Source organism: Apteryx mantelli, chromosome 32, assembly GCF_036417845.1.
Source record: "Apteryx mantelli isolate bAptMan1 chromosome 32, bAptMan1.hap1, whole genome shotgun sequence".
NCBI classification, from domain to species: domain Eukaryota; kingdom Metazoa; phylum Chordata; class Aves; order Apterygiformes; family Apterygidae; genus Apteryx; species Apteryx mantelli.
The window spans coordinates 428,078-442,237 of record NC_090009.1 but is presented as its reverse complement, the minus strand read 5'-3'; the positions used below and the strand labels follow the sequence as shown (position 1 = coordinate 442,237).

Here is a 14,160-nt window from a genome sequence, read left to right as displayed (position 1 = left end):
GTTGTTCTAGATCACGTCCAGCAAACAAATAAATCCATGCAGGAGCAGCAACATGTGACTGCAAAGTTGTCCCCCCTCTACCCAAGTCTTATTTTCCAGCTTGGACACAGGCTGGACACATGCAAAACTCATTGGGGGAAGGGAGGAGACACTCACCACTTGGTTTTGACTTTGGATACGATGCCCGAGAAATGAGCTGAGACAAACCACGGCACAAGCTGACAGGTGAAATGATGGGAAGAAACTCAACTAGAACAAAGAAACTGGATGTGACAGTCAAGCTCCTCCAACAGAGCTAGTAAGAGGCTGATTGCTCAGGGCTGAGCTTAAATAGAGCCCCTGGGCCATGGGCAGGGTGTGAGTGTGGGTCCCAGGTGGGGCCGCTCAGAGCAATTAATGCCTGTTAGCACCCTCAGGGCCCTTGGTCCTTCCACATGAGCCAAAAACCTGCTGTAGGTCACAGGAAAACATGGTGGCCGAGGTTGGAGGCATCTCTAGAGATCATCTGGGCCATCTGCTCAAGCAGGGTCACTGGAGCATGTTGCCCAGGACCATGTCTGGTTGGATTTTGAGTATCTCCAAGGATGGAGATGCCACAATTTTTCCAGTCCCCACAGTATATGTATAAGCTGAGGACATGACACCTAAGATTTGCCCAGAGTCACCTTTATCTGTATCCAAACTAGTGATGGAAGGATGAAGACATTTGATGCCTCTGAAACAGCTGCCAAAACAGCATCCTTCAAAGCCTCACCAATGCAAACATATAAATGCAAATTATTCCTCTGCATCCATGCAAAAAGCAACCACTGGCAATTCTGAGTGCCGAGGAGTCCTGGGATGAAGGCCTCATCTCACTCCCTTCGTAGAGGGCTCGGGCTCCTAACTGCCCAGGAATAACCACTACGTTAAATCATGGAAGGATGTCAGGTTTTCCAAGGCCATCATGTCTTTCTAGATAGATGGAGCATATGGATGGGAAACAAATGCTGCTGTCTCAACAGGTTTGAGAAGATGCTTGCCCACCTATGTCTACGTATGCAGGGTAAACAAAAGGAGGGTACCCCCCCCCCGAAAAAAGCATTGTTTCTGCTTGGTTTCGAACCAGGGACCTTTTGCGTGTTAGGCAAACGTGATAACCACTACACTACAGAAACCTGCAGAGATACCTGCTGGAGGCCATATTCGGTGGGAAACAGGCTGTTTCATGGAGCTCCTCCACTCCCAATGACACTCTCCACATCTGTTTGCCCTTCTTTTCCTCTTCCCCAGGAGGACAGACAAGGAAAACATCGCTCCCTCCTCGTCAACACCCATGTGGGTTCTTCATGGGCTCTTTTGGATGGTCAAAGCAAGGGACACAACCAAGAGAAACTCAATACAAGGTTTGTTCGCATTGAAGCTGTTTGCAGCCCCTTCTACCTGGAGAGAAGATGGTGAGTAGACTACCTTTTGCTTCACAGCCAGGGAAAATGCTCTGATTACAGCTGCTTTTCTTTATTTCCATTCCAACAAAGCAAGGAGACTGCAGCCAAAGCCTGGCTTCACGCTAAAGGCGAGGAAAACACGCCTGGGGAGAAATCATGCGACCTTCGCAGTGAGGATGGGCCTTTCCTCCCCAGCCTTGCACAGACTGGGATGGAAGGGAAAAAAAAGGACCATGCAGCAGGGAGACACCAGGAAAAGGAGTTGGAGTTACCAGCCTTGCTCCATTTGGGAGCCACAGGCTGCTTTTCTGCTCATTCACCACTTCGCCTGTGGTGAGGAGGAGGGCGGCCAGGGAACCTTCTCCGGGGAGACCAGAGTCAATGTCCCCACACATACGGGACTTCACAAATGGCCTGGCTCTTCTATTTTCCCCAGGACAGAGATGGTAAAAACCATAATAGTGTTTCCGCCTGGTTTCAAACCGAGGACCTTTCACATGTGAAGCAAACGTGATAACCACTACACTACAGAAACTGGGTGAGCTCTATTATTTTGCATCATATCTGCAAGAGTCAGGATCTCCAGCATTTGCTCCAGGATCTCCGGCATTTGCTCCAGGATCTCCAGGGCATTTGCTCCAGGCACCACAAACCCACCTGGGAAACGCCACCACATGCGACTCAGCAGCTTTTCCATCTCTCCAACGTGCTCCTTCCAACGCAGCCCGCAACCCCGCCTGTTCCGGGCCCGTTTCCTTTGCCCGTGCGACTTCAAGCTTCGGGCTTCAACCCAAAGCTGCGCCCGCTCCCCAGGTCCATCATCCTTCCTGCACTTCTTCTCGGGTGCAGCGGTGGGACCTGCTGGGGGAGTGGGCTGGGGGGGTAGCAAGGGTGGAAGAGACAGAGGTGGGTGTTTGGGGTGGCCACGGGAGACCTTGCCTCATCCTCCTGCAGAGAGGGTGCAAGGAGCTGTACGCACTGGGTTTCTGTAGTGTAGTGGTTATCACGTTCGCCTCACACGCGAAAGGTCCCCGGTTCGAAACCGGGCAGAAACAAGGTGCTGTTTTTCCCTCCTTGTCCTGGGAAAATGGAAAACTACAGCCTCTTGTTTCATTGAGTTCCGGGCAACGCATTGATCAGGTCCGGGTTTTGTTTCTGTTTCCTCCATGGTAATAAACCCACGGGAAAGAAAACAGGATGCGTTCTGCTGTCAAATTTTGCTAAATTCTTGCAAGAAGCAGGATAGTACCATTAAGTCCCATATACATGTGTGCGTCACGGTATAGAAAACAGAAGGTTTCACCGGGCTGGGAGGGAATGGAGCCAGGTCTTTTGCGTTTTGTATTTCATCCCCACTGCTCTGCATTTGAAATGGAGTTTTCTGAAAGAAGTAAAAGGAGGAGACGCTTTAAAAAGAAAGAAAAAAAGAAACCAAAAGCTTTGTTTCTGCCTGGTTTCGAACCAGGGACCTTTCGCGTGTTAGGCGAACGTGATAACCACTACACTACAGAAACCAGCTCTGCGCACCTTGCAGCATCCTTTCCAGAGGTGGCTCCAATCAAGTCTTCAAATCCCACCTGGACACAGCCATGAGCGACGGGATCGAGCTGATTTTTTTGAGCGGGGGATCGGTGCAGAGCTCTCCCGAGGTCCTGAGCCCCCTCTGATTTGTTAATATTAAAGAATTAGTCATTTCTGTAGCCATTGCCTGCTTCGTTGGGGGTGAGAAGATGTTTCATTTTGAGCAAGGTGGCAGCATGAACATGAGCTCATGATGGGGGGCTGCTGGGATAGCAGGCAGTGCATCACCTCCTGGATGTGACAATATCTACGTGCAGAGAAGTCCTTCGGGATCCCATTCCCGGAGGAAAGGCAAGGGAAAAATAATAATTTTCCAAGATTTCGCTTTCTTTAATGAAAGACCATTCCCTGACCGGGAATCGAACCCGGGCCACGGCGGTGAAAGCGCCGGATCCTAGCCACTAGACCACCAGGGAGAACTGAAAAAGGATTTTTAGTTATTTCCACTCGCCCGGGAGAAAGGGGCAGTTTATACCCATCAGGGCACGGCCTGGGCAAGCCCGACCCCGACGTGGCTAGTTTGGGCCCACTAAGCTAACACGAGGTGGCAACTTCGGGGCCAAAGAGCGCTAGAAATACGCTGGTGCCGGTGGGGATAATCCAGATTTTCTGTTTTCTGCCCTGAAACCTGGCGGATTTTCTCTCTCCCTGGGACCTTGCTGAAAGCCGGGAAAATGAAGCTGGCGCTGCCACAGCCCTTCCTCCTGCCCTTTGCAGGAGAGGCCCCAAAAATGTGCAAAAATAAAAGATGAGATTGACAGAAAAAACGAAAATGTAAGTTCCCTGGTGGTCTAGTGGCTAGGATTCGGCGCTTTCACCGCCGCGGCCCGGGTTCGATTCCCGGTCAGGGAAAAAGAGGCTTTTCTTGTCCGAAATTCAGCAATATTTACCCTTTTTAATGTCTTTGATTTACGTCTGCTAGAAAGTTTAGTTGTTATTCCCCCAAAACACCCATCGGAGATTAAAACTGCCGAGCTATTTCTGCAAGAGAAATGTTTCTCCAGCAGCTATTTGTCCTTCTAGTCAATGAATAGTGTAAGCCGCTGACTTCCAAATCTCTCCCGAAAAGTCGCAAAAATTACTTTCCCAGGAATGTTTCTGCCCGGTTTCGAACCGGGGACCTTTCGCGTGTGAGGCGAACGTGATAACCACTACACTACAGAAACCACCTGTGCACCTTTTTCCCCCTCCCTGGCCCCTCACTCTTACCCTGGCGTTTAAACTCACCCGGGTCCCCGGGTACAAAAGCACGGGTGAAAAAAAAACCCTCACAAAAAAGAGGGTTTTCTCCGGATTCTCAGAGCTGCTATTTCTAGCATTCAAACCATCCAAGCAGGAAAGATTTCACAGGGAGGTTCCTTCCCGGTCACTCTCTTGGTTTTCCGGAACAGGAGGAAAAAGAGACTGAAGCTAATACATAGCATAGGAAAGAAGAAGTAATTTTAGGAAAAAAATGTGCCCGGCTAGCTCAGTCGGTAGAGCATGAGACTCTTAATCTCAGGGTCGTGGGTTCGAGCCCCACGTTGGGCGCTTGCGTCTCGTATCCTTCCCCTTTTTATGCTCCCACGGAGCAGTCTGATGCAATTCCTTCTTTTCCATCCCTGCGCTCCCAAATCGGCTGTTGCAGCCTCCGGTAACTCCAGCATAAACACAGCACTGAAACAACCCCACCAAATGTGTCGGCGGGGATATTTTCCCTTTTCTGAGCAATTTTTTTCACCGTCAGGATGGCCGAGTGGTCTAAGGCGCCAGACTCAAGGCTTTGCCTTCCTTTCTCTGGGTATTCTGGTCTCCGAATGGAGGCGTGGGTTCAAATCCCACTCCTGACAGGTCAATTTTTTGGTTTTTTTGGGGGGCCACAAAATGATTTCTTGCACCTGCATCACCGAAGCTACGAAATCACGGCCCGAAGATGATCGGTTTCACAGGAGTTTTCCACGCGGGGGCTTTCAGCACATTTCTAGCGGTGGCGACGGTGGAGAAGGGCAGCGGTTTTGATGGGACTCATTCCATCTTTATACTGAACTCGCTGGTCAGCTACAAAAGCAGCTTGTTTTCATCGGGAACCCTAAACCTTTTTACCTGCTGGTTGTATTTTTTGGACAAGGGGCTCTTCCAAATACTGCAGGGACCTGCGAACCGCCACGGCAGCAATCGCCCGGAGCGCAATTAAATGGCCAAAGCCTCGCCGTGGCCTCTAGTATGACTTTAGGAGCGGTGTCTCGAGGAAGATGCTTTTGGGAGAAATCTCGGGCCAAATTTAGGGAAACAGCTGGATCACGAAGGGGACAGGAAGAAATCTGAAAACAGTGCGTTTCTGTAGTGTAGTGGTTATCACGTTCGCCTCACACGCGAAAGGTCCCCGGTTCGAAACCGGGCAGAAACACCTCTATTTTTCTTGTTTTTAAATTATTATTAGTCCTCCTGGGTTTTTTTATTGTTTTTTCCTCTCCTCTTTCCCCAAAGAGGTTCTGCCTTTCCAGTTCAGCCCGCGTTTTAAGGCAGGTGTTGTGCCTCTTGGCACCAAAGCACACCTCTATGCCCAGCTGTTCTCAAATGGAGAGGGGCATTAAGCAGGAATGGGAATGAGCGAAGGAAGGAGTTAATGAGCGAAGGAAGAGGACGCAATAAGCAGGAAAAGGAAGAGATGCTTCTTTTCCTAGTATGAGAAGCTCTCCCTGAAAAAGGGGGAGCTGAAAAGAGACAAAAACGATCTTCCCTGACCGGGAATCGAACCCGGGCCGCGGCGGTGAGAGCGCCGAATCCTAACCACTAGACCACCAGGGAGCCCATGCACAACTCATTGCACTTTGCAGCCTCCAAGCTATCAAGAACTGCTCTATTTCGATGATTTTTCCTTTATGTCCCATCTATTTTCGGCCCCTTCCCCGTCGTTATTTCACCTTAGCACCTCGGTGGCAACGTGCATCTCCAGTAGCAATTACATACCAGGAGTCAGCTCATGACTTTCCTTTGGAAAACAGTGGCCCAGCTTCTCCCAGGGACACTGAAATTAGATTTCCCCTCACCCAAGTGTTTCTTCGACATAGGGAAAGAAAGCCCCATGGCAGACCACTAAGGCCCACCCTTGCACACAGCATCTTATTGGGGAACCAGCTTTGCTTTGCTGGTCCTGGAAAACAGTTTGGCTCCTAACTCTGACTGAGGCGCTGCAGCTCTTGGGAGTTCAGGGCCCCCGATTTCTTTGCCAGACTAGACCTCGATACCCACCTCCCAACCCAAATGACTTCGACAACTGGGTTTCAAAGGAATCCCTCCCTACCTGAGCTTTTTGAAACCAAGCGGATGCAGGCAGAAGCACTTGCTCGCGTGAGCATCCTCTATCGCCTTTGGGTTCCTCCTTACATTCCCAGTTAACCTTTAGGCACTAGCTGGCACTGAGGCTGTTGTTCGATACGAGGTTAAAACCAACACTGCCTTGAGAAGGCTTTATTTCTCTTGGGTTTAGGCACCTCCAGTAGACTTGCCTCCATGCCACCTAGACAATCTCCTACACATGGTTTGTTGACCCATTTCTAGATGAGCTCAGTTACACCCTTCCTGTCATTCTCCGTTGACTCGAGAGGGATTGCAGGCTGCATGGCTACATCTGGAGAGGCGAATCCTTGCAATGCATTTAGAGCAAAGATATGACTGTCATGCAGCACTAAGCACTGATCCAACACAAACTGGGGGTCTGGATATTGATTTGATGTCGTACCGGTAGCCTTTCTGCAAGATCAGGCATTGTCCACCTCGCTGTTGGCTTAGCTGACCACCTCTGTGTAAAAGACTGCAAAAAAGCTTGAAACCATCCTGAACTCCTTGCGTTCTCCAGGCTTGCACATCTTCATCCGCAGCATCTAAAGGGAGAGGTTCCATCGCGCAGCTGCAGCGGGACGTCCTGAAAGCTCAGCGAGCCAGAAAAGCTGGGCAAAGGGTCCAACAAACAGCAAAAACACCCAGGAGAAGGTAGGGAGAAGGAAATCTGGGTCCATCGCTTTGGGAATCAGCATAGGTTCAGCTTAGCTGCACTGCTGGCAAAGTCTTCTGCCAGTAGAGCAGTCCTCCTCCCATGTGCCACCAGTTCTGCAACAGCAGATGCTTCTTGCTGAGTTAGATGATAGGGAAGGAGAATTTGCCATCCTGCTTGTGCTAGGCAGGACAGTGCCTTCTCCACGCTCCCAAAATCCACCTCTGGGGTGCTAGGACCCTGTGGTGTCTCCAGACCGTTGCGAGCGAGGCTCAAGCGGAGGATGTCCCCGGAGCGGTCAGGGGGAGAGAGTGAACTGGCACCCTCTCCCCAGGCAGAGCAGAGGGAGGATTCGCTCCCCTGCGAACAAAGCCGGCGGGTAGGTGAAGATGGGCGCCTCGTTGTCGGCGTCGAAAAATGCCACTCGCCCCTCCTCGTAGTCCAGGTAAATCCCGATCGCCTTGGGGGGAGCCAGCAGGGAGATGGGGATGGTGGGAGAAGTGAGCGCCTGGTACTGGCTCCCGCACTGCCCCATAGCCCAGATCCCCACCTCCGGATTGACGCTGATCCGTCCCTTCCTCCTCACGGACTCCTTGGCCACCCCGACGGCCCAGGCTTCCCCGTCGCCCACCTCCACCTCCCAGTAGTGCCTCCCCGCGCTGAAGCCCTCGCAGCCCAGGACGCAGCGGGAAGCGTCGAATCGCTTGGGGTTGTCGGGCACAGGTTGGCGCGTGTCCTCCCATCTCACGCTCTTCCGATCCTCGGAGAGGACGAGGCGGGGATGTGCCGTCTCTGGATCCAGGGTGAGGCTTACTGGGAACAGCGAGAAAGAAAGTGACCGTTGGAGGCAGTGTTAGAAGTAAGGTCCTGGTGCAACGCCATGGAGATGTTCATCCCTAGTTGAGGCAGCCTTACTTAGACCTGCTGCAAAAAGACCCACGTGTAATCTCAAAGCCCACTCTGTACCTTGAAATTTCATCAACATCTCCTTGAGAGCAATATTTTTCTGAGGACAACCCGTGGGTTTCTCTTCCAGCTCTGGTGAGACCTTTTCTGAGTTCTGGACATCCTCCTTTTCAAGCCTAGGAAGAAACGAGACCTTTCTGATAATGCTGCCTTCGCTCATAATTGTCATTACACCCTGAGCAATTTTCATATAAAGAGCAGCTTTGTAATAGGATTGGAGCGAAGGCTTGGCCCCAGGGAAGTCATTAATCTCCTGGAGAAGGATTTGCTGACCCAGAGCACACATTCACTTTGTAAATGTTTTCACCTCAGCTAATGCCTACATAGCCTTTGCCTTTCTTGGAGAGACATGACTCATCTCATTCAGAAGTATGTGATAAAACAGGTCAAATGAATCATGCCCTGCAAGTCCCCTCCTTTTGTCCACAAAGGGGCCGGGATAACCAGCTCTCTGCCCTGGAGACTTCTAAAGTGAGGAGAAAACATTGTCACAACCTCCTGCTTCAGCCAAGCCTGAACTTCTCCCCCTGAGTTTCCTTAGTGCAACCAAATGCTCAGTGAATCAGGAGCCCTCAGCTTGGCTCTCCTGATATGACCCTGGGCAAGCGGTCTCTGCTAGCTTAGCTGTAGTCACCTGAGCACTCAGAGATGGTCTGCACAAATCCCACAGCCCTGCTTCAGTTCCCAAGCATCATGCCCTAAAAGGTCCCTGGATGGCAAAGGCTCTCTAGCATGACCAGCAATGCTTGAAGCCAAGGGAAATGCAGGTAATAAATATCATCTTTCCTTATTTGTTTGTTTTTTCTTCCAAATAATCTACCTTCTCAATCTATTTCCAAAGAACATTATTCATGAAGAGGTCTGTTATTGGTATGGAAGTTCACCCAGGGTTCCCTTCCACCTGGAAGCACTCATCAGTATTTAACGTATGGACATCTTAAGACTGCTGGACTATTTTTGACCAGCTCACAAAGGCAAGGTGTGAGAGCTCATCCCACACCCTACAGAAACCAGCATGGACAGTTTTGATGTAGGGAATAGAGGAGAAGCTAAAGCAGAGCTGGAGGTACCATCATCCCACCTGATACACTTGGCTGATCTCCAGCACCCCACTTGGACTCAGCACCTTTTGCTGTGTTCAAGCCTTTTCCTATGTGTCTTTACAGTACCTAGCACGTGGGGGTCATAAGGGGCTGGGATTTCGGTGTCCATCAGTGCCACCACCGTAGAGATAAACAACATTAACATCACAACAAGCGAGAAGGAGCCTCAAACCTGCTCAAGATGCTTCTGCTGTCCTAGAAGGGAAAGATGAGAGAAGGAAGATGAGGTCAGAGCAAAGTCAACCTGATAGTTAACAACAAGCATCTACCGCAGGGCTGTAGGCTGACCTTGGGGAATGAGGCACTCCTGTGTTTCCCCACGTCCAAAATGAGCCCCAAAATATTGATCTGCCTGCAGAGCATTTGCAGATCTGCTGCTGGGCTAGGCGAGGTCGCAGCAACATTAATGAGATGCTCTTTGTGGTTGTCTTCCATCACCCACAGCCTTTCATATCGCTTCCCTTTCAGTAAGGGCATCATCACTACTAATGCACACCACCGCTTTGGCGTATTTGAACATTTTAAATTGCGGGAAGAGTTAACTAGTGCCTGTACGTGAGTTTGGGTGCCCTGTTTGGATGATTAGCTAAAGGGAAGATGAATGGCCTCCAGAAAGCGCCCATTGTTCCTCCATGAAGTATAAAGGTAATGGTTTTGGATGGAGACATTGCAAATTGGGTAGATGAATCCCATACTCAGAAATGCGTGGTCACCCAAGGAGATCGCACTTGATTTAAAACATTCATGTGGATAGCTGGGCCACGTTTGTGATCAAGAAAGTTATGTTTTAAGAAAATTATGTATTTAATATGATGATTTTTTTTTAAGCTTTAAAAGAGAGTATTTAGAGTGAATTTGACTTCTGGGCTGGTGGCACCAGCCATGTTCCTGGTCAGTCTTTCCTGGGGTCTGAGCTCTCACCTGCAGGAATTCGCATGCCGGCTGCTGACACTTCTCTTCCAGCTCTCTAATATCCTCGCTGATGGAGGCGATCTCCTCCGAGAGCCTGGTGATGTTCTCCTCCTGTCTCTTCACGATCTCCTGATCCAGCTCCGCCAGCCGGCCCAGGAGAAGATGCTCCTGGCCCTCCACGAACTGGTGCAGCTCCTCGATTTCGGACACGACCTTCTGTCTCTCCGTTTCCACCCGTTCCTGCAACAAGAACGGATACGCGCAAGGACCAGGAAGGGTTGTGAGAGGTCGCAGATGAGCTGGGTTAGGGTGACAAATTTCAGTACAGCACAACCTGGTGCAGAGCAGAGAAATGCTCAATACTTGAGGGTTTTTTTTTTTTTTTTTTGCTATTTTTAGGCTGAAGTTGCTGACTATGGGCATTTCCCATGGACTGTCACCTTTGTACCTGCAATACTGTAGACCTTTGAACAACAGGGGAAGAAACAAAACAGAACCATAAACAGATGAGTCAGGGAAAGGGATCAGAAAAAGGGAAAGCAAGGCAAGAAAAGAGCAACTGGGTGACTCCCCTTTCTGTCACAGGGAAATTGTGCACATTCCCGGCCTGCTGAGATGTGCAAGGAGCAGGATACATGGGGGAAATGGGAGTATCTCTCAATCTACCCCAGGGACAGGCTGTCACCACCACCCAGACCTTCCCACGATGCAGAGAACATCCCCAAGTTCCACATGGAAGATGAAAGGAAGGAAGGAAGACCAAAGAAACGTGATCTTTGGCAATGTATCTCCATGTCCATCATTGCAGCCAGCAGGACAACCGAAAGGAAAGAAAGGGAGAAAGCCACCACCATCCAAGGACAAAGATCCAGATGCTTACAAGGAAGTTCAGGCTTTTCCCTTCCTCAGCAGTTTTCAGCCCCAGCAGTTTTTCTCTCCTATCCTTCAGGATCTGCACATGGGCCTGGAATTTCTCCTGAGTAGAGAAGGACCATCTCATTAGTGCGTTTTCTTCCCATAGTTAGGTCCATCCCTGTCCCCTGTTAATCCCACCCAGCTGGACACACCTCCTGCAAACTTGCTGGATTCTCCCCTGCTTAATAATGTGATAATCTGGAATTTTTCTCCCATTGCCAGGGGGATGTTCCTGACATATCGGGAGAGAAAGACCCGGGCCAAGGACTGGAGCGGACACAAATGCTGCTTTCTCCCGCTGCCATGACACACAAAAAAACAGGGGCTCTTTCCCAAGCTGGAGCAGGCCGTTCCCGCGGCTGCCGCCAGCTTGCAGACAGGCAACTGGCAGCGATGCAAGAAGGAAAATGATCCGGCAGGATGGGGAATTAAAGGTGTTTAAGCCGGGGCAGCTGCTGAGAAAGCACAAACGAAAGCAGCTCTGGTTTAACATCAGGAGCCAGGGCCTCCTTGAAGGAGGTCTCCAGCCATGACTTCTGGACATGCTTGTTGCAAACTCTCCGGGCAGCTGAGCCACGCTAGTGCTGCAAGTCCACTGTGCCGAAATGATGGTGCAGCTCCAGAAGGGCCCTGGATCATGTACCCAGAGCTGCAGCATCATCCGAAGAGGTGGGATCCTGCACCACAGAGGTGCAACGAGGTGGCGCGGCCTTGCATGGCTCAATGGAAGCGTGCAGAGACACCAGCCCCCATTGCACCTGCACCGGCCCCGAATGCTGCCGCGGGTTCACAGTGGTGCCGGGCTCTGAGCCGCATGCGCGCGAGGAAACCCCACCCTCCACCCAGCTTTGCCGCACATTTGCAGCAAGAGCAAATTTCACTTCACCTCGGCAGTGAAACTGACTTTCTCTGAAAGCATTTGCGTGTGCACAGTGAAACTGCAGCCCAGACCGTGGACGTGCAGTGAAAGCACCTTGCACATCCGCACCGTAACACCTCATTCAATGTGGTGCATGTCCACACGCAGCATCTCCTGCGCCCCAAATGCCCAAGACAGCATAGGTGACCTTGCTTTAAGCAAGAAGTTGGGCTAAATGATCTCCTGAGGTCCCTTCCAGCCTGAATTAAACGATGATCCTATAATGATGCTGGGACCAACAGCTTCAAGCTGGTAGGAGCAACCAGCAATGTAAGCAAGGGGGGAGCATTGGGGCAAAGCAGAGCGTGGACTGAAACACATGGAAACCTAGATGTTTGCCAGCAGAGCAGCTTCTTCCTCCCATTCCCTCCTCCTCCTCCCCCCTCTGTCCCTCTCCGGGACCTCCTACCTTGTACTCCTCCGCCGCCTCCTCGATGGGGACCACGGCGTGAGCCCGGTGCGCCTGGGACTCCCTGCAAACCAGGCAGATGGGGGTCCGGTCCTCCTCGCAGAAGAGCTTCAGAGCTTCCTGGTGCTTCTCGCACAGCTTCTCCCCGCCGGCGCCTCCTTTGGCCGCCTGCAGGCTGAGCCGCTTGGCGATCTCGATGATTTTGGCCAGCTCGCGGTTGGGTCTCAGGTTTCTCTGCGGGGCCGTCTCCTTGCACTGGGGACAGGGGAAAGCGCTCTCCGCTTCCTCCCAGCAGCGGGTGATGCAGGAGCGGCAGAAGTTGTGGCCGCAGTGGATGGAGACGGGGTCCTGGAAGAAGCCCAGGCAGATGGAGCAGGAGGCTTCGTCGTGGAAGCTTTCGACGGGGCCGGCCGAGGCCATGGGGCCGCCTCGCCGGCGGCTGCTGCCCTTCTTGCAGGTGCCTCCGGCCCCGAAAGCGAGCGGGGAGATTCGCCGGCGAGAGGCGCGGGCTCGCTCCGGGCAAAGCGCGGCGCTAAACGGCTGCGGAGGGGAAGGGAGAAGCCGCCTTTCCCCGCGGGGACGTGGCGGGGCGAGAGGAGAGCAGATCAAAACAACCATCCTTAACAGCCAGCCTTGTTAGCAACCCACCTGCGGCTTCGTACGACCCCCCCCACCCTCCAAACGGAGGGAAGGGGGAACCCCAGCCCAAAGCCTCCCCGTGCGCACGAGCACCCGGAGACGGGGCGTTTCATCCATCACCCTCCGCCTCCCGCTTTCCCTCCCCGCCCACCTTTTCCCTGGTTGCTCCCGAGTTTATCCCTTGAATTTGCACCTTTCCCCGTGTCACGTTGCACCTCTGCAGCGCGGGCTGATACCCCCCCCCCCCAAAAAAAAAAAAAAAGGCACCCGAGACCAGACAGCGGCTCTCCTCCTCCCCTCCAAAGCTTCTCGTTAATAAGGGAGCTTTTAATCTACCGACCTGGGTGCGCGGCCGCGGCGATGCAGCTCAGCCAGCTCCCCCGCCGCAAGTTAAGCCTCCCTCCTTAACGCTAAACCGCCGCCATGCAACCCTAACTGCTAATTTGGGCTGCTCGTGATTTCGCATACCTAACCGCCGGCTGCTGCGCCGTCCTCCCGGCTTCCTCATTTCTGCCTGCGTGTGCGTGGGCAGTATACGCGCGGCTATAAATACATTTATCGCTGCTTTCGATTCTCCTTTTAAACAGGACGCCGCGTTTTTCACGGGTCGGGGCTGCACCAATTGCTGCGCGTCCGCTTCACTTTAAGTCTTGCTTTTTCTTCCAAGCTTGCCCATAAACGAAATAACGCCGTGATTTGCTGTGCCGAGCGCTGGGTTGGCTCAGGGATGGGTCCTCCTCCACCTGAGAGCTGCTGTGCGGTGGGAGAAATGTCTTCAGCCCATAATCCCCTCGTTTTCAGGGCAATCTTTGGTATTTTGGGAGAAAACCCTGCTAGCAACGGGTATCTCCCCTCCCACCAGCTTTCTTATTTGCAGCATCACTTTACTCCAGCTGCTCTGACCTTGCTGGGTCGGTCGGGTGTGCAAACGCACTTTCTCCCCACCAGCCTTTCCCCACTTTCAGTTTTCAGTATTACACACGGCTTCATATGATGCTCACCTCAGGCTGCGGCAGAGGTTGTGTCCGTGCAGGATGGTGACGCCGTTTTTCCTTTGTATTAGCCTGGAAAAGCCCTAATTCATTCAGCCCCACTGACCCGCAAGACCATGGTGGTGGGGGGATGGAATCGCTCTCTGCAATGCTGCCCAAAGCACTTTTTACGTGCTAAAGCAAACAGAGACGATTTGCATTCGGCCCAGGCTGAGCAGCAAATGACACATTTTCGGAGCGCGCCAGCAGGTAACGCAGCAGCGGTTATTTGCTCGCGAGCTCTTTCAGGCGTCACCACTTTCCGGTGTGAAGCTCCCGACATGC

General features: G+C 52.0%; 1 protein-coding gene and 10 non-coding genes across 11 annotated transcripts; 5 read left to right on the top strand and 6 right to left on the bottom strand.

Annotated features, from left to right (window-relative positions):
- Positions 1-1,084: 1,084 nt before the first annotated feature.
- On the bottom strand, positions 1,085-1,157 carry TRNAV-AAC (transfer RNA valine (anticodon AAC)). The gene has a single exon. It is a non-coding gene; the product is annotated as a tRNA-Val (tRNA).
- Positions 1,158-2,409: 1,252 nt separating this feature from the next.
- TRNAV-CAC (transfer RNA valine (anticodon CAC)) lies at positions 2,410-2,482 on the top strand. Its single transcript has one exon. It is a non-coding gene; the product is annotated as a tRNA-Val (tRNA).
- Positions 2,483-2,868: 386 nt separating this feature from the next.
- Positions 2,869-2,941, bottom strand: TRNAV-AAC (transfer RNA valine (anticodon AAC)). The gene has a single exon. It is a non-coding gene; the product is annotated as a tRNA-Val (tRNA).
- A 411-nt stretch (positions 2,942-3,352) lies between these two features.
- Positions 3,353-3,424, bottom strand: TRNAE-UUC (transfer RNA glutamic acid (anticodon UUC)). Its single transcript has one exon. It is a non-coding gene; the product is annotated as a tRNA-Glu (tRNA).
- Positions 3,425-3,788: 364 nt separating this feature from the next.
- TRNAE-UUC (transfer RNA glutamic acid (anticodon UUC)) lies at positions 3,789-3,860 on the top strand. Its single transcript has one exon. It is a non-coding gene; the product is annotated as a tRNA-Glu (tRNA).
- Positions 3,861-4,101: 241 nt separating this feature from the next.
- On the bottom strand, positions 4,102-4,174 carry TRNAV-CAC (transfer RNA valine (anticodon CAC)). The gene has a single exon. It is a non-coding gene; the product is annotated as a tRNA-Val (tRNA).
- Positions 4,175-4,465: 291 nt separating this feature from the next.
- TRNAK-CUU (transfer RNA lysine (anticodon CUU)) lies at positions 4,466-4,538 on the top strand. Its single transcript has one exon. It is a non-coding gene; the product is annotated as a tRNA-Lys (tRNA).
- A 191-nt stretch (positions 4,539-4,729) lies between these two features.
- TRNAL-CAA (transfer RNA leucine (anticodon CAA)) lies at positions 4,730-4,837 on the top strand. The gene is made up of 2 exons: positions 4,730-4,767; positions 4,792-4,837. It is a non-coding gene; the product is annotated as a tRNA-Leu (tRNA).
- Positions 4,838-5,321: 484 nt separating this feature from the next.
- On the top strand, positions 5,322-5,394 carry TRNAV-CAC (transfer RNA valine (anticodon CAC)). The gene has a single exon. It is a non-coding gene; the product is annotated as a tRNA-Val (tRNA).
- Positions 5,395-5,723: 329 nt separating this feature from the next.
- Positions 5,724-5,795, bottom strand: TRNAE-CUC (transfer RNA glutamic acid (anticodon CUC)). The gene has a single exon. It is a non-coding gene; the product is annotated as a tRNA-Glu (tRNA).
- A 675-nt stretch (positions 5,796-6,470) lies between these two features.
- On the bottom strand, positions 6,471-12,625 carry LOC106482071 (E3 ubiquitin-protein ligase TRIM39-like). Its single transcript, XM_067313771.1, has 6 exons — positions 12,206-12,625; positions 10,843-10,938; positions 9,972-10,202; positions 9,223-9,245; positions 7,948-8,063; positions 6,471-7,794 (listed from the first exon to the last, which is right to left on the bottom strand). The coding sequence occupies exons 1-6, from the start codon at positions 12,623-12,625 to the stop codon at positions 7,280-7,282; spliced, it is 1,401 nt and encodes a 466-aa protein (XP_067169872.1). The 3' UTR covers positions 6,471-7,279.
- Between the last annotated feature and the right edge of the window lie 1,535 nt (positions 12,626-14,160).

Bases quoted from the DNA above. Each gene is read 5' to 3' on its own strand.
- LOC106482071 (XM_067313771.1), bottom strand. From the start codon at position 12,625: ATGGCCTCGGCCGGCCCCGTCGAAAGCTTCCACGACGAAGCCTCCTGC. The intron at 9,246-9,971 runs GTGAGAGCTCAG...TTTCCCTTCTAG, and splicing joins CGGCATGCGAATTCCTGCAG to GACAGCAGAAGCATCTTGAG. The intron at 8,064-9,222 runs GTTTGAGGCTCC...GTTTCTTCCTAG, and splicing joins AGCAGAAGCATCTTGAGCAG to GCTTGAAAAGGAGGATGTCC.